Genomic DNA, 19,519 nt, shown 5'->3' with positions numbered 1-19,519 from the left:
ATTCTGTTTTATTAATAACAATGAAAAATTGAAAAAAAACCTTTTTTTTTTTTTATTACCTAAATATTATAAGACCTATGTTTTATTTTTTATTTTTTATTTATCTCCATAAAATAACATAAGAATAAATTACAGGTAACAAACATAGTACATACATACATTTTAAACAAGCTATAATTACACATTTGATATAGGTAATAGTTAAAAAAATTAGTCCAATAAAATTACACAAGCCTAACATATCAGGTTAAAACAAAAAACCTAATATTATATTACAATAGACTAAGCAAAGTTACTAATTTTTTTTAAATCACCATATTAATTTACAATTATCATTAATAATACAACTCCAGAGTAGTTGTTTTAAAATTTTGTTTCCGAACTTTCTGTTGCAAAAGTTTTACCTTATTTTTTAGGCTCCTTTTATGTGGAGATTCAAATATCTTTCTCTTGCATTTTTTTTTAAAGTGAAGGTGTATATTGTGGAGTATGTGGTGAACTATCTGTAAGTAATATTTCATAATTTGTTTTTCTTTAACTACACTAATATTGGGGTTAAATTTAGTGAAATTACAAAAAAAATAAATATTCAAATAGGTATTCAATTTACTTGGTCTTAAAGTCAAACAACATAGTACTATACTTTCAGATACAATAATTGAATCAGTTACCAAAATTGAACTACTGGAAATATTGTTCAACAATTGATTATTGAAAGATGTACCTAGGAATAAAATCACATTTATATTAATATTTTAGTAGTTATGTTATGTATAGATTACTCGGTCGACTATAACTGTGATCAATACTGTTATTACTGGAAAAGAGAACAGTACCAATTGATTTTTTCCTTCCAACTTTCTTAATAGGGGTTGTCTGAAAATTAAAAATACTTGGTCTAGCATTATCTTTTAATATTAATTTTTCAGAAGCTTCAAAAAATTCTGACAATCTAAAATGGGCACTACAGAGTCTACTTAATTTGGACTCTGTGAAATTTTCTCTTTGAAGATTTTTTTCGGTTTTACTATAGTCATTATCAGGAAATCTTGAACACATAATTTTAGGTAAAATAAGCCATTATAGGTATAATAAATAATTTTACACATTATATCGGAATAAGTTAATGTTTTTGGGAAGACCATCTCGATTATTACAACCATAGTCGCAAGTTGCAAAACTTGAAGGCATAATTAAAATAAATTAATTCACACAATTTTAGAAAGTGAAAAACAAAAAATTGAAAAAATATATTTTTGGCGCCAAAATAATTTTTTTATTAATAGAATCAAGTCCGTGTGATCAATAATAATAATTAAATATAATAATAATAATAATAATTAAATATAATAATAATAATAATAATTAAATATAATAATAATAATCAATACGTGTGATAAGACCCATTGGCCTCTTTTTAATTGGCGGATGGTAACTTTAAGTCTTATCACAGTTAGCAATCTGGTATATATATCTGTGGTACTAAATTATTTTATTCTGTGGTAGTAGTGGTACATTTTACTACAACTATTGAACTACGATTTTAGAAAGAACTATCTTCTTTCTTAAATCGTGGGTAAACAAATTACTATTTTTTTTATTATAGTGACTATCACGGACTAAGATAGATATATATAATATAAATATATATCTTAGTTCGTGGTGACTACTGACTACTAATGAGTAATGATACTACTTACCGTGATAAATTTAATTTAATTTATCATGCTATTAAAATAGTAAATTGCCTTATCTATTATAATGGACACGAACGAGCCTCGGTTTACGTAGGAAAACTGACAACGTCGCGTAGGTTCCTCCACCAAATCAACTCGACAACCTTACCTTAGGTCTAAAGGCGTCAGGCGACCACAAGCTGCGCCAATCGAAGCCGTTGTTGCCGGTGCACTGCGCGAAACCAACAACCAACAATCCGGACGTTTTATTCAAACGAAAAAAAAAATCGGTTTCGAAGATAAAAGTTTGCCGACTGAGGATTGCAACAGTTGTACTGTTGTTCCTACTACTTCCTAGTTCATTGCGTTTATAATTTTCATAATCGTCGCGACAAACAAACATTCGTCCCAAAAATAATTATTGTTAATGTTTTTAATTAATTAACTGTTTTCGTTGTCGTTTCATTTTTTCCAACCTATTTGATGTTACCATTTATATATTTGAATCAATTGATAATATTATAATCGCACTACAACACTTAGGCCAATTTTTGACTTGCGTAAATTTCGTAAGATTTATAACAATATGTGGAGCGACGGTTACCATCATCACAGTTGCAACAGAAACGGTATCTGTTCGTTCTACAGAAGAAGGCACGTTTACAGAGACTTTCAGTCGAAAATGAAATCCGTCGAACAGGGCACGCCGTTACCTATAATGCAGGTCAGTGTGACGTGTGACAATAATAATAGTATAATTATTAATTACTTATCAGTAATCAGTAAAAGATATGTGTATGGCTGCCGGGTTGAATACAATATTTGTCTTGAAATGGTATATTATTAACATATTTGCAATAAATAATAAAATATATTATTACTGATGTTTATATCGGTCGTACACCATCGGCATGACCAATTTTGGTTCGATCCGGGGGCGGACCACCACGGACCGGTTGTGTCTTGAAATGACCGGGTCGCGTTGCTATTTGCGTAGTGGGAGGTTAAGAGGAGTAGGTGGCGTTTGGTTTTCGCTTTCTTTGTGGATGGCAGGCAGCAAGTTCTATTTGCGGTCTACCGAGTTCGGGTTTTCACGTTCGTTTTTCCATAATATTTAATATTTACAGTTTTAGCCTGTATTGAGATAATGACATATTTTGTTCTCGTCTGACGTCTTTACTCTCGACGTTATAAATAATTAATATTATATTATTGTTGATAGTTAATGCGTTCCAGCTGCTACAACGCATTTAACGCAACAGAAGTATCAAAATATATTATTTAATAATGTAAATTATAATATACAAACCCACGATAGTACCTAATTCTGTTACCTAATTTGATAATTTTTAAAGAAGTTATTTATAAATAGGTCAAATTGTTGTTTTCAGTCTAGATAGATACAGTGTTGGGGAAGTTACCTTTTTTTGGTAATTAAATTACATTACTAATTCCCGAGCTAATTCCTTTTCAAAATTTTATCTAAACTACGTTAAGTTACTTTTTATAGGGTAGAGTCAAGTTACATAACTTTGGAGTTAAAAAATAATTTAGGTATTTATTATAAAAGTTATTTTTTTTAAGTAACATTCATTAAGTAAAATAGGCAATAATAATAGGTATAAGAAAAATGTCAGTCAAGAGTATTTTATTTATAAATAAAAATACAAAATACTTATATGATATCATGTTATAATATTTACATATATATTGATATATATATTTTTTTTAAAGTTACGACTAGTTTTGTAACATTACTACCAAAATGTAATTTATATTACGTGTAAGTTACTTACAGTAATTTGTAATTAAGTTACTCCCTAATATTGGATACTTACACAAATTTAAATAAAAATACTTTGCCGTGAATCCTACTTTTAAAATGATTGATGCACAATGTATCACTAATGATACTTGAAGGTGAAACCATTAGCTTGTTGGACAATTTATTTTATATTTATGTTCAACTACAATTAAACGTGTTAAATTACATAATTTAAGTACCTACTACATTTTCAAAAAAATAATCAAATTATTTAACACCTTAATAGTTTTTATTACTTTTATTACTTTTATTTGGTAACTTGATTTATGAATAATTATTAATTCCTATTCTTAATTAAAAAATGTCATAATATTTGACGAATGAAAAGTAATTCTTGACCTATCTACATAATACCATTCCAAGTTTTTTTTTAAACAGTATTAGCTTTAAAAATTGTCAGAAAAAATATCTAGCCACTTACAAGTAAGTATATAATATCAAGATTATTTTTCGCCTAAAACGTTTAACCCACCAATTTAGCAGTATATTCATATTTATTATAACAATTGAAAGTCCTAGTTCTGTATTTTTCATTGTTATGAAAATAAATAGGATAAACAAAGACTATTACTCGAGGTATTATTAATGTATTACTAATCAATAATCCGACTATTCATATCAATAATTTATTTTTGTTCTAAAGTATAAAGCTTAAGTTACTCTTCATTGAAAGTTTAATTTTAAGGATAAATGTAATATATATCTACAAAGTTTTCTGCTTACACAAGTTAAAGCATTAAAATTATTTATTTCAACTTAATAACATTATATTTATTCGTTAATACTTATAACTTTTAAGTTACAACCTCGAATACCTCGATACTGTCTAAAAGAAATTGTGGTGGACGTCGACTCTAGAATTTAGATTGCTAGTTGATTGTAAATTGTTACTACAATTAATTTATTAAAATAAAATCTATCAAATAATAGTATATGTATAATGTATATTATAAGTATTGACTACGATTACTCTGGTTGTATAAATATAATAATTGTATCTAAATACATTTACATTACAATTTATATTATTTTTTCCACTTATTAGTACGTACCTAGTTAAAGTGTAATATGATCTGTTATGTTAAAATTTGATTACGCAAAAAGGTATAAAAACTTATTTTTTTTATTCAACATATAACTATATTTAATACGCTATTTATTGTAGACCACTGACACCTTATGTTAGCTTTCATTTCCATCTCAATGACTCGGTTAAATTATCCCGAGAATTATCCTCATCAAGATTTAATAATAAATAGTAGTGCATTATTCTCTATATCTATGTATTGTAAATCATTTATATAGATTGAAAATTATATAGAATTTAATACTGTTCATTGTGGTATACCATACTTCACTTAACATTGCAGCTCACTTAAAATACTATTAATTTTTACTGCTTGATCAAATAAATATATGACTTGTACACAAAAATGTGTTATGTAATTGACCACATTTTTTAGTAAATAATTTAAGATAATTTTTGGGGTGTTTTAAGAAGAAAAATGTTTGGTGGATTTTGTTTTTCAACTATGTTCTAAAATGTGATTCACAATTATATCCAGTCTATAGCGCATGTGTTCAAACGCCGACCGTCGTATATAAGATAAATTGCTAACACGCAATAAATCAGTTAAGAATGACTTATTAACGATTATCAGATCGATATTGTTTAATGAAGAACAATATAAATCCTTATTTTATTGTAAAGAAAGTTAAATTATATATTTTCTTAGTAGTTTTTATGATTTTAACCACATCTATAAACATATTATATTGATTGTTTACCTTGTATACTTATTAGTTATTACTTATCATACTGTAGTTTGTTCGAGACGTTCCACATTAGGCAAAAAACTTAAAACAGAGCGTAATAGTACGTTGTTTTTGGCAGATCTATATTGTTGTACCCAATGACGCAGTAAGGTCATTCCTTCAGAAATTCGTTTTTATTCGCGGGACCTCGGTTTTAATAAAATTAACGTAAATAACAGATAGTACATTCTCTATTGAGTTAAGCTATTAAAATAATATGTATACCCAAATCGAAAGTTGCAAATCTATTTAAAAGACTAAACTTACACCAGCAATATCACTGGTCAAATATGAAAATATAAATTATTGTTTTAATAGTATTTCTAGTTTAGAGTGTTTATACCTATTATCATTTTTTTTTTGGTTACATATAAAAATAATATTATATAAGTTCTTACTACTTATAAAATGTATCAACTATTGTAATCTTGTTTGTACAATTAAACTTGAAGTTAACTTTTTTTAAATTTGAATGTTAGATACATTCTGCAGTATTCGTTTATAAATATTATAATATTATAATGTTGAGGACGTTGAGGTTTCAAAACACTTAAAACTCGGATATACGCCACCGGAATGAAAACGGGTCATCTCCTTCCGGTCGACGTTCCATAGAAGTTTTCCACCCACTTGTGTTGCAGTTCTTTAAAGTTATATTAACAATGAAAATACAGCGGGAAAGTAACATTAAAAGGTTTGAATGAGTTTTATTTGCAATGACGCCTACACATATTTTAGATACCCAATTATATTTTTAACAATGTTTGACGATAACATTTTCTATCTAAGTTTAAATATTCAAAACAAATTATCTCATCTTTATATTTATTACACTTAATAGTTAATCATAATATGAATAAAATTGCATAACGGTTTAAATGCATTATGTATTTAATTTAAAATATCAAAAGAAAAAAAATTGTGGCTAATTGTTATTGAATTTTTCTTTTCCTCAAACTACAATTCATAAAACTATTTTAAATTGTAGAATATAATTATGCAATATTAAATATTCAAGTTGCAATAGTAAAAACCTTTACCACCAGGCACCAATTACATCAATTTTGAGCCGCATAGTTATCATGCGTTTAACCGCCGATTATACACGGGTACTGTTCAGGTATTTCGAGGCCGTGGCCATTCTCTCTTGAAAAACTAACCTACTACCCTGACATTGGTTCAATATATTATAATACAATATTATTATTTATTATTTTGTTTTTCTACTATTCTTAAAAAATTAGTGATATATTTCAAATGTTATATACATAACTATGACAATCGTATTTATATAATATAACATGATACATCATCCAAGTTAGAGTAACACATAATATGCAATATTTAATGCATTATATCTACTTAAGTTAGGTATGATCGGAGATTCAGATTAATAAACCGTTCGCATATTAACTTGAACGTTTATGATTGTGTAATAACGCACGTTCTCTTGAAGTCCTTGGTGGACACACTCTCCCCCACAATTAATCGACGGAGGAGAACCACCTTAAATGTTACCGTTGCGACGATACCAAACAGTTTTCTTTAAATGACCTAGCATGAGTCACTTGCTAGTTGTTGACAATAGCTTATATTGAATTTAAATAATTCAGTTTACCACCTACTTATTTTCTAATTTATTTGTTTTCCAATTGGAACATAAAGATAACATAAAGATGGCTGAAGTACTGAAGATAATTATATTGTATTGTTCTTACCAGTGGAGTGCCCAGGCATTTGGTATGGGGAGGGATGTCATAAAAAAAATGTATTATTTTCAATCTTTATTATTATACAAAAAAAAAAAAAATAGAGATCCAAAATCCAGTCATATTTGAAGACTAAAAAAAAAGCCCATTGGGGGATATACCCCCTGCGCATGCCACTGGTTCTTACCCCTATTTTCTGTAATTTTAGTAAAAATCTAGTCGACAAGTTTATTCACAATAAGATGATTTAATTATTTTTCATTCCTTAAAATTTAAATGGTGATGTTCATAGTTTTTAATGTATAAAAAAAGCCATACGTTTTTGCTATCATAATATTTAAAAAAGGCGGGTAAGTCGTGGATGTCACTCTGCTGTACAGTAGGTTACAAGTGGGTTACTGTAATGGATGGAATTAAATTTGAATCCAATGATATTATATCATTGTATACGAAAAACGATTCTGAGCGAAGACGGTTTATCTGTCTAGGATATATTATAGATTATTAAAACTTTTCAAATCTTAGATTTAAAAAGAAGATTTTTATGAATTTCTAGCATAAAATAATTTATGAATTTTCGTGATTTTTACATAATATGTTGTCAAAACTCAAACTTTGAATGCTTTTAAAAAAAATTGTGACTATGTATTCCTTTTATTTTGCAACTGCTATTGTAAAAATATGTTAGGAGCCTTGTATTAAATTTTCAAATCTTAGAATTAAAAAGAAAAACTTTTATGAATTTCTATCTAAGATAATTTGAACATTGCCGTAATTTTTTAAGTATTTAGTCAAAATTTTAACTTTAAATGCTTATAAAAAAAAATTGTGACAATGTATTTCTTTTATTTTTCAACTGCTATTATAAAAATATGTCAGGAATCTTGTATTAAATTTTCAAATCTTAGATATAAAAGGAAAATTTTTTATGAATTTCTAGCATAAAATAATTTGAACATTGCCGTAATTTTTACGTATTTAGTCAAAATTTAAATGCTTATAAAAAAAAATCGTGCCTACGAATTTTTAATATTTTTTAACTGCTATTGTTACAATGTGTTAGAAGTCTTGTATTAAATTTTCAAGCTTTTCTGCCTAACAAATAAATTTTTATCGGTATTAATAAAAAAAAAACTAATAATGATCGAAAATTTCAAATGCCTATGAATAGTTCAACTTAAGTCTAAATTTTTTGAAAATTGCACGGTGGATAAAATATACTTATATAAACATTCGGTGAAAATTTCATGTATCTATGGTGATTTGTTTTAAAGTTACATCAAAAACCAAAATCGATTTTGTCGAAAAATGAGCGTGCGTAAAATTTCCTGTTTTTCCGTTAATTTTTAGTTTGTTTATCCCGATTATTTAGAAAAGTATTAAGAATTTTTCACTTTTGACCCCCCAAAGTACCAACTAGATTCACTTTCTGATTGAACGAGGTACTGAAGTCAAAAATCGAAGCACTTTTACTGCCCCAAAACGTGATGACAGACACAAAAAAAAAAACACATCATGGTAAAATCAATACATTCATCACTCCGCTCAGAATCTAAAATGTTCTCCAACAAATAGCGTTTGAGTTTCAACTTTATTTAAATACTATATTTTTTGTGCAAATGTATGATTTGTGTATTATAAATTATAGCATAAATAGGGTTTAGACGTTTAGTGTGTACTGTTACCGCCACAGTGTACACAATTGAAATTATTTAATATCTATTTTAGAACATATCCCACTCGTATCTTTAAATCTATTTTTAAGCAATTTAATTAACATATTATGTAAGAAATACTTGTGTCCATTTTGGGGACAACACATTTTGTGTCATCCTTAATATTAACCAATTCTATTGTGTTGATTATTAATTAGGTTAGGTTTTTACATGTAAAATTCACTAACGTCGATCATTTATTTTTATTCAATCCGGTATATTCAACCACTTGCTATTACTTATTCATTTTTATTATTAATGTTCAAATATCATTTCAATAACATTTGATTTTAATATCTCAGTTTTAACCAACTTTAGTTCAATCAAGTCGGCAAAATTATTTATTTTCTTTGTATTTATTGCTTTTTATAATAAGTAAAATCAAGCGTTGGGATTTTCAATTGGACAGTACTACAGTAGTTATTATGTTTCTTCTAGAAGTAGCCAAAAATTAGTGGGTAACACATCAACCTGGTATTCTTTTATGTCGAATTTATAAATACGTGAATGAAGTTCACTAGGTGAAATAAAATAATTTGTATTAGATATTTCACCTTGAGAACGATATTAGAACATTATTATGCAATGGCAACTATCTTAAAACATTATTAATATTATTATTAGTTTGTGAATTATTCTGATGTCCGTTTTTTTTTTAATTTTAGAACTTCCAGTACAAACCAATACAGTTCATCGATTAAAATATTGCCTGACGCCGTTAAACTTCGATTTTTTAATATTTAAATAAAAATAATAAATAGGTTTTCCAAAATTGTATATAATTTAAAAATTTTATTTGGGTTTTTTAGATTTTGTAAATCTTAGTACTTCAAAAATGTTCACGTTTTTAAATATATTATATAATAATTAAGTAGAAATCGCTACGATAAGAGTAGAAAATAAGATCTTATTATAATATAATTTTTCCCATTTTGAATTAATAAAGTTTACCTTTCATAGATGCGCTTTCTTGAACAATATTTAATTAATTACCGAATTAAAAAATTATATATATTTTTTCATACGCTTAATTGTAATTAATGATTATTATGACACTATTCAATGTTTAGGTACATAAATTGATATATAGTTTCATATTATCGAATATACGAGTGCATTTGATATTTAAGAGGTATTTTTTATAAATCAATTCTGACCGTAGAAATATATCATACATTCATGCAATAACAAACATACATATCTGTACATAATTATTAATTTTAAATAAATATAATGTATAAATTATATACCTGTACAAACACATTGAATTGAATATTAAATTTATTTTGTTGATTAATCATTATTATACTACTGACATTTAAACTAGGGTTATCGAATATAATGACCAGTAGTAGTAGTCATAATTAATTTAACTTGAATTTGGCCTGATTACTGTAAAAGTATCATCACAATTTGTTTTAAATACCTTAACTGTAAAAAAATATGATACTTAACATTTTGAACGAATGATACAATAAAATCTGTTTTCATAAATCAAAAAATTTTATAATTTAGTTTTGAATACTTATACGGAGGACATAAAATATCTGATAATTATTTATTAAAAATGTATCACTTAAAATTAGTGGTTTTTTAGATTAAGAAATTATTTATTGCTGATTGTTGTCAGTATTGATTGAAATTAATATAATTTATTCTTCTAACTTATTACTGTGAGTGTTTAAGCTATTGTATTTAACATGGTTATAGTTATGAATTATGATCTTGTCAAGTGTATTTATGTAATTGTATGTCTTAAAAATACCATAAACTATTTAACTATACAGAAGAAATCTTATTATTACCTAGCTAATTGTGTAAATATGAATTGTATATTTTATAGCAACTATATTATGATAGTTAATTAGACAAATGTTAGATTTTTAACGTACATACTACATACCTATTTTATTTTGAAAAAAATCTTTTGTTAAAATTTAAAAAATAACCAATAAAGTATATATCACCTATTCAAAAAATGTAACGAAACTAATTGTTATAAATCCAGTTTGAAATTACTGTAAGGTATTAAAAGATAACAGTTCAATAAAAAGCAGATGATGCAAATGCACTTTTAAGGAATTTTGGAATATAGCTCCCGACCTGATGGTAGTGTTGCCTATGACGTAGTTCTCGTCGTACAAATGACGTCATATCGCCTGACGCCCACGCTACTCTCGTTGGCGTCAGACCATTTGGGATTATAATAAAAAAAGGAAATAAATACATAAACCACCACTATCCCTCGTCATCCCTTTCATTCCTATTTCCTCTTCATTAAACATACCGTATTTTGGATGCTTACGTCACCATTTTCCCTTATTTTCTCTCGTATGTAATGCGTGTTCAAAAATACTGTTCAATACAATGATAAAATTATTCAAAAAAATTTACACCTGTACATAATATAATGTTAGTTGAAAGTATCTTGATAAATGATAAAAACAGGGATAAAAACCATGTGTGACCTTTGACCTGATATCATAAAAATTGACTGCTGTAAGTAACAAGTAACAACAATAGTGTTATTCCCCTGAAATAATCTGTAATCACAACTTTTAAAATATTTTGTTCTAGTATTTTTATTTTTATTTTTTTAATTTTACATTAAGGTATACACAATATGTACAGGTGATATTATAAATAATAATGAATATTTTTTGAATAAGAAATCACCCATTGGTGATACTTGGCTGGAAATTGTTCTCTAGTATATTTAAAAAAAATATGAAATGGTATGTATATATTTTTATACTTAAATTGTTGTAGTTGTTTGTACTAAGTTATATAAAGCATAATAGAAAAAAAATTGTATTGACATTGTGTTATGACGTATCTAGTTGAACGTTCAACATTTACTTTTAAGTATAATTGAGATCATACCTATTACAATTTTTATTGCTTTCTTGTTTTTATTTCAAACAATTGTATTTTTATTATGTAGGTAAGTTAAACTACGCAAGAAAATGTGTTATTTCAATTATTAATTTTGAATTGTTTATATAAACTTCTGACTTAACAGAAAAAAATATCGTAAATTTTCGATGCAAACGAATTTATAAAACATTTACTACATTTTAGTCGTTGCGTTTTTACAAATTACAATTTATAATAATTGTGGCGACCCGCATTATTATATTCGACCCAATAGAATTAACCACACAACATAATAATATGCGAGTTCAGGAATTGTTAGTACCTACCTAGGTATGTATTATATAGGTGGTTGAATAATTTTTGTTATAGAATTTTAAAGGATTGTGGGAGATAGTATTGCTGTATTGCTTAAAAAAAAATTATATTAAATATCATGAATATTATTTATTATAAATTTTGTGGATAAAATCAAGTTTCCAAGGTTTCCCCGTTAACCCATTTTTACCCGCTCACCCCATTCATTCTCACCCCATGTTCACGGTACGTAATTAGTTATCGCGATACGATGGGTCGTTTGTTAGTTGTTGTACTATTGACAGTACTTACCGTTAGCATGTAAAGCGGAAAGACTTATCTAGTAATTAGATATTATACGGCCGGTATTTATTTTTTCTGGCATCGCCACTCTACTGTTTCGCCTTGCCCTTTGGACGATATTTTTAGACCGTATGCTGTAACACCCGCATGGCTGACGCTTTCGGTCACTGTCGTCGGCGGAGGTTTGCATACAATAATTACCGGTCCACACGGTAAATACCAAACGTGGTGGCGGGATCGGTGGCAGACGGCAGTGGTGATGGCGCGGTAACCCAACCGAATGCGCAATGGTGTCGCTGTCGTCGGTGCTTTGATGGGTGGTGGGGGTTAAGCGCGGGTCGTCACCGGCAGCCAACTGATCGCGGATCGGCCGTGCTGTGGCAGTAGTTCCGTTTCGTTTGCGGTGCCCGAACGTAACGTTGCGTGTGCGTGCGCCCTCCGGACCGTACCGTATCGCTCGTCACCAAGTAGCCGCTGCTGCTGTGTCGTCACCGACGGACTCGTATTAGTCGTATTTTTCACGTGTTCCTCCGACTGCAATACGAGCCGTGTGTGGTGCGTTCATTAAATTAACTTTATTTTTCCCGATTAAAAGCATCTCATCACTACGCACCTGTGCAGCAGGTAGAGTGAACTCATTACTCTGCTCCTTGTCGAAATCGTGTGCATTAGCTATCGCCGCTGATACACCACAGAAGCCGGGGCGCGTATTATGATGGAAAAAGACCAATACCTCAAAGTACGCCAATTTTTCTTTTTTTTTTTTTATCAATTTTTATGATTCACATCTCATCCCTAATGCTTAATAGATGAATATTACAAAAATATTTATTATAGTTTTATTATTATTATTGTCCACCAGTCCTCACTCACAAAACCGCGCACGCAGTGTCTAATTGTCGCCGTCGTAGAACTTTCGAGAATTCGTACCGTTCCCGGCGGGGCTGTTCCTCTTCCCTCTACTCCGCCCGACGCGGCGCGTAGAACGTTCCAGAAGGTTCGTCGCCGCCGCGCCCACGGTATGCGAGCAGCTGCTGCTCTCTGGAAAAACCTACTCCTCGTCACTCGCCATGAAGTTTTTTCGTTTTGCTAGCACGATTTATCACCGCAGTAATAATGTTAATATTCTTGCACCGGTATCGATAACTCGTGGCGTATAATTCGTGTTCGTTTATAATAATATATAACATTATCTATGCCTGTTTCACTATACGGCCGTCGTGTGTGACATATTGTTTCGTTTTATAAACGAATCGAGAACGGCCGATATTTTTTTCTCTTGTGTTTTTTATTATCGGTTACCGGAAATTCGATTACGGCGATAGTATAATAATATTACGGGCCATATGCGAAGGTCGCACGTAAGTGCCTTACCATGTTTTGTATTTTCGTGATTTTTTCCGTTATCTATCGTTAAAATGTCAAAAGCATAAAATAACACATTTGATTAGACTAAGTCTCGTCGATAATAATTTGTATCATTGACTTCAGTTCGAAATGCAGGTCGTATTCACTGTCTGTATAACTTTGCAAAACATAAGGTTGTTTACCGCAATATAGGAATTGTAAATAAGTATTACGATCGTCAGACATCAACAATTCGAACACTGACAATAAAAATAAAATTTTGCATTATTGTCGTCCTTGACTCTAATGATAGGTCGGTGGCACAATGGTCCAGATTTGTCGACGTATTTCTTCGGTTCAAATATTTTATGAAATTCGCCACGACGCGTTGGTATAGTATATGCGAGTATATGTGTTGATGTTCGTAGATATTCGTTTTTATAAATTTTAAATCAAATTGTTTACGACGACAGCGTCAACAAAAAAAATGGTGGTAGAAAAACGTTGAAATTTATGAATTATTATTAAGCTTATTGTCATATTGATTATTTTCTAATATTAATTTACCGTGTTAATTATGCATATCATTATTTTTAAAATACAAAACCTTCGTGATTTTTACGTAATAATCTTGTGATTTCGCTATCGTTAGGATGTATTTGCCGAGAGGCACTTGTGATTATCGTTAATGGAATAAAAATCTGTTAAGTCTGAACATAGCTCGACCATTGTTTCGACTTGTCGCTACGTCACTGGGCCGATCGTATTTTTTTTTGTTTTCCATCGATCTGAATAAACGCAAATTAAGGTAGACGTTACATACTTCTGGGACCGTTATAACGTCATCGTGTTCATCATTGCCTGCATATTTGATCGTCACGATTGACTGTCATCGTTATGTAACTGCTAGTAACCCGCGCCACTATCCATGTACCGTCACACGTCTGCGGGTGTGCACAGCTGCTGTGCCCGATCGTCAACACAACGTGCGTAAACACGACGGACCGTTTATAAATTTGCGAACTGTCACGGATTGGCATTTACGCATTTACATAGCTCACAGCTACGCCCCCTGTCGTGGTTTCGTGTGGCTTTTGTCTTAACCTGATTGTGGTAATCATGGTATCATACTATCATTTGCTAACCATGATCTACTACAAAGTCTCCAGAGTTGGGTTTGGGAATTGAGCTCAATTTTTGAACATGACATAGGCTGTTACCTGCAGGTTTCGGCGCTGTACTACACCAATATAATTATACACTAATGAGTATTGTATGAGACTCAACAACTTGACACATATGGCAGCGCACATGCTCAACTCTGACTGGCATAATTTCGAAATCGACCTTTCTTATGGTAGAATACATTATAATAGCACACCGTCGACCTTTGTTCGTTTGCCCTTGAACAACAACCAACCATATTATCCATGATAGATATAATACTATTATAATATTAAGTATATTGTGTATCACCGTTTACTTTTGAGTCAACGCTATGTGGTAAGGGCTTACAATTCCAATTAGTTATATGATATTAATCACAAGTGTTGATAGTAATGTTATGTTTTCTTTAAAAACGTTAATTCTTTTATGGTAGATTATTTTATATTACTGGGTAATATCGATTTTCTTTTGTCCCTCCTCAAAACCTTCGCCATTGCCATCCCTTTTCTACTCCCATTCGTCCTACAAGTATCTAAAAAACAATGCTTCGCATTAAGGATAGTAAAAATTATCAACGAATTCATCATTCTTTAATAGATTTATTGTTAGGTTTAGGCACCTACATTATTTGAATGCGATTTTCTCGGTATTTTTATTTTTGACACATTTTAAGTTTTCTAAATCTTATGTAGGTAGTTAGTCTGTTTTTAAGATGTATTAGTTTTAACATATTTTGAATTTGGTTCAACCCATGTATTATGTAATAAACTAATAATTAATCACATTTTATTTCCATTCGGCTAACCACAACTCTGTGTATGTTTTTTTCTTGCAGAACGGACGTTTAAACGTGTCGACAGCTGACTTGAACCACATGCGACCAGTTGCCATGTTGTCCACATGCGATGACCGCCATCGCGGGGCCTCTACCAACGCCACCACTGCGGGCGGCCGTGCACAACAAACCGATCTCAGCCGCCTGGCCGTCCTGAGCTACGAACAAGTGGCCCGACTGAACGACGTGATGGACGAGACTGTCAGCATCCACGGCCGTGGAAATTTCCCCACACTCGAGGTGCGTCTTCGTGACCTAGTGGCGATGGTGCGCGACCGACTGCGCGCCCAAGCCGCGCCCGAAGACGACGACGTTGCGTTCCCGGCCGAAAGGTCCGCACCTCCGTCGTCGGATGCTGATGACACGTGCTTCCAAGTACGAAGCATCAGACTCAACGGCGGAGCGGCCTCACACGTGCTGACCACCGACACACAACCGTACAATGACCTGGACTTGATATTCAACATCAGTCTGTCTGGGAACCGGGATTTCGACCGTGTCAAGTCGGCTGTGCTCCGGGCCCTGGTCGACTTGCTGCCCGAGGGTGTCAGCCGCAAACGTATGACGCCGTGCAGCATCAAGGAGGCATACGTGAGCAAAATGGTCAAAGTGAACAAGGACGGCGACCGGTGGTCGCTGATATCGCTGGGTACGCTGCCGGGCCAGCGAAACGTCGAGCTCAAGTTCGTCGATCGGATGAAGAGGCCGTTCGAGTTCAGCGTTGACTCGTTTCAAATCGTGCTCGACTCGCTACTGCTGTTCTACGAGTGTTCCAGCGGCGTGCCGATCAGTGAGAGTTTCTATCCGACTGTGGTCGGTGAATCCGTATACGGTGACTTCCGGGATGCCATGTACCACCTGGAGAACAAGCTGATCGTCACCAGGAACCCAGAGGAGATTCGTGGCGGCGGACTGCTCAAGTACTGTAATTTGTTGTTACGTAACTACGCACCCGACTACGACGGTGACGGTACTAAGAAGCTAGAACGGTATATGTGCTCCAGGTTCTTTATTGACTTCTCCGACATACACCAACAGCGCGCTAAGCTAGAGAACTATTTGAAAAATCACTTTTGCGCCCCCCAAGAGGAATATATGAAGCTCCAATACCTCAACGTGCTAAAACAGGTGGTCGAAGAAAGCACCGTATGCCTGATGATACATGAGAGGCATCAGACCCTATCGCTGATCGCCGAATTGTCGTGGCGGCTGATGGCCGGTCACGGAATGTACTACTATTACCATCCACAGCCGCAGCTGACCATGTCTATTGGACACCACAGCCAATTGCCGGCACAACTACATTGCCCTTCATAAGTGTGTTTGAATTTGATTTTTTTTAAATATTTTTATTATTATTATTTTTTTTTTTTAATGATACGTTTAACAATTTAACAAAAAAATGTTCATATTATGTTATTATATATATACATGATCTCTAAAAAAAAAACAAGTCTCTCGCACTCTGCCTCGCCCGCCTCCTTCATCCCAACAAATTTTTATTTGACACCCGCGTAACGGCGCCGACCCAGTGAACAAATTTTCACGTTTGTATATTGTCCGTACGACTTTGAATGATTTATCTTTAAATGTCTGTTAATTTATTCAAATTTTTGTTTAATATATTATTATGATTGCGCATTTGCGTTGTACGTACGTTTTCCGTTTATAAAAATGTATTAGGCTTTATGAGGTTGAACAAAAAAAAAAGATTTTATATTTACTTTCGTTGCGTACTTAATTGGCTACAATTTTTTTTTACGTTTTGGCAGCCATCGTTGACTATTGCACATTATCTATATTATATGAATCAAAAGAGTGAATACATTCTGCAGTTTACAGAGCGGAACGGCCAACATATGAAACACCGAATCTATTATTATGTTTTTACTTTTTTCTAATCCTATATGTATATAATTTATTCATATCTCTGATTCGGAAGCACATTAGACAGTTAACAATATTGTATTAATTTTATCCGCACATCGTCTTGTAATGAATAAGTTACTATCGATTCCCAAATCTGTCGTAAATATAATATATATCTGTTATACTTGGTATGTTTGATATGCTAAGGAAAAAATGCTTATGGCCCGAGTTAGAGAGACTTATTCTTATTATTTTTATTTTTAATATATTTGTATATATAATACACACACACGCGCACGCGAATTAACGTGTATTACGCACGGTGTACAATTACAACATATAAACAGTTGTTTTACTCAAAATTAAAAATACCATAACAACATATTGTGCGCGTGTAAAAATATCTCCTAAAACAAAAAATACAAAATATATGATGTGAACCGGTTACCGTACCGAAATTTTTAAACTGTTTAATGATAAATCATTATTATATAATATTATTTATCGTTCCCTTACAAATATTGTGTGTAAAAGTTAAACTTTTTTTATTAATTTAAACCCCCTCCCCCCCCCCCCAAAAAAAAAAAAAAATTAAAAAATTAAATAAAATATAAAAAAAAATTTTTAATTAAATTAAACATCATATTTATAACATTGCATTGTTTGTAATAAACATTCCTATTTGTAAAACGTGTATATAATTATAAAAATTATAATATTACGTTGAGGAACACATATTTACGAAAGAAAATTAACATCTTCGTGACCCGCGCGTGCACCATCCTTTTCTATATATAGTGTCTGTAAACCATGCTATTATTACAATGAAAAATAATAACATTAACGGTTTTTCGTTTAAGGCTCGTACACTACTTGATAAATACAGATTATAATATAATTATTATATTGTCTACATATTATCATATGTGTATCGCAAGTTATTACAATTTTTTGTATAAAATATGCATAAAATAATAATCGTAATATTTATTTTTTTCATAAAGCTTCCAATCCAATGTTTGTTCAGTATTAAAAATATTTTTTAAAAGTAATGAAAAATTATTTTAATTATATACACCTAACGTCTTTTTATCGAGCAATTTTGAATGTCCTAGAGTTATACAATGTTGTGATATTATTATGTCAATCTATTATTATTATTATTATTATTATTATTATAATCATCATCATACATTATTATATATAAATATATATTATTCTTATTATAAATTATTGTAATTATAAACTTAATGTAATCTTCTTGAATTATGTTGTTTTCATCGTCTGTGACGATATGTTCTCGGTTGCAGATGTCCGTCTACTGAGATCTGTATGTAGTACGTACTATATATATATTATATATATACACATCTTCCAGTAGGTAATAATATTATATAATTATTATAATTGATACCCCTTCTCTTTTTCTTTTGTTGTTTTGTTGTATAATTACCAGATTGGCGTTTAGAGTGAAACCACAAAAATACGCACTGTTTGTAAAAAAAAAAAAAATGTTTATATAAAAATAATAAGGCTGAAGTCTTTTTAAGTTTTTCTCTTTATAATATTATGTGTTAATGAAACATTTAAAAGTATATATGATATTTTACGTATATTCAAAATATTGTTACGAAAAAGAAAACCATTAGCGTTTAATCATTTTTAAATAAAAGAATATTTTAATTATTATTAGATAGTATTTGTTTAGTGTACTATGTAATAATGTTTTAAACAAAAAATATAAACCATTTTATTTGTATAATAATTATTGTTTGTTGATTTATTGGAGTTTTTATATTTACATAATATTAATTATTAGTTTTTGCGGTAAGTGTATACGCTTGTGCGTATAAGTTCTGCTTTCAAATAATAAATTAATAACCAATGCTGATTTCATCGTGCGTAACAATGATCATCGTCGGGGTCTCCAATTTATGAGTAAAAATGTATAGGGTAATTATATTTTTTTGCTCAATCTCTACGATGAACACGAAAGAGATAAGTCGTTTTTCGTGTAATGATTTTAAGAGTGCTAAACGTAGGTATTTCAGGTATTTGGTCGGTTAAAAACACGTGAGTGGAAAATC

General features: G+C 30.7%; 2 protein-coding genes across 5 annotated transcripts; one reads left to right on the top strand and one right to left on the bottom strand.

The window, feature by feature from the left end:
- LOC149056210 (uncharacterized) lies at nucleotides 1–1,832 on the bottom strand. Of its 2 annotated transcripts, none has more exons than XR_016191462.1 (3): nucleotides 1,701–1,832; nucleotides 783–876; nucleotides 1–724 (listed from the first exon to the last, which is right to left on the bottom strand). XR_016191462.1 is itself a non-coding variant. In XM_089226110.1 (3 exons), exons 1-3 carry the CDS (start codon nucleotides 1,057–1,059, stop codon nucleotides 463–465), a joined length of 432 nt encoding a protein of 143 aa, XP_089082236.1. In that variant the 5' UTR covers nucleotides 1,060–1,682; the 3' UTR covers nucleotides 1–462. The 2 variants fall into 2 exon arrangements, 1 of the variants encoding a protein (XP_089082236.1); XM_089226110.1 differs by lacking the exon at nucleotides 1,701–1,832 and having other exon boundaries at nucleotides 1–503; nucleotides 611–724; nucleotides 783–1,682.
- A 273-nt stretch (nucleotides 1,833–2,105) lies between these two features.
- On the top strand, nucleotides 2,106–19,197 carry LOC107166150 (terminal nucleotidyltransferase 5C-like). 3 transcript variants are annotated; one of them, XM_015514697.2, is made up of 2 exons: nucleotides 2,106–2,400; nucleotides 15,564–19,197. In XM_015514697.2, the coding sequence occupies exons 1-2, from the start codon at nucleotides 2,263–2,265 to the stop codon at nucleotides 16,878–16,880; spliced, it is 1,455 nt and encodes a 484-aa protein (XP_015370183.1). In that variant the 5' UTR covers nucleotides 2,106–2,262; the 3' UTR covers nucleotides 16,881–19,197. The 3 variants fall into 3 exon arrangements, with proteins under 3 accessions (XP_015370183.1, XP_015370184.1, XP_015370185.1); XM_015514698.2 differs by lacking the exon at nucleotides 2,106–2,400 and adding an exon at nucleotides 12,582–12,953; XM_015514699.2 differs by lacking the exon at nucleotides 2,106–2,400 and adding an exon at nucleotides 13,424–13,575.
- Nucleotides 19,198–19,519: the final 322 nt, after the last annotated feature.

Source organism: Diuraphis noxia, unplaced genomic scaffold, assembly GCF_037042655.1.
Source record: "Diuraphis noxia isolate RWA-SAM2 unplaced genomic scaffold, SU_Dnox_SAM2 contig0004, whole genome shotgun sequence".
In the NCBI taxonomy this organism is placed as follows: domain Eukaryota; kingdom Metazoa; phylum Arthropoda; class Insecta; order Hemiptera; family Aphididae; genus Diuraphis; species Diuraphis noxia.
This window is presented reverse-complemented; position numbering and strand designations above follow the sequence as displayed.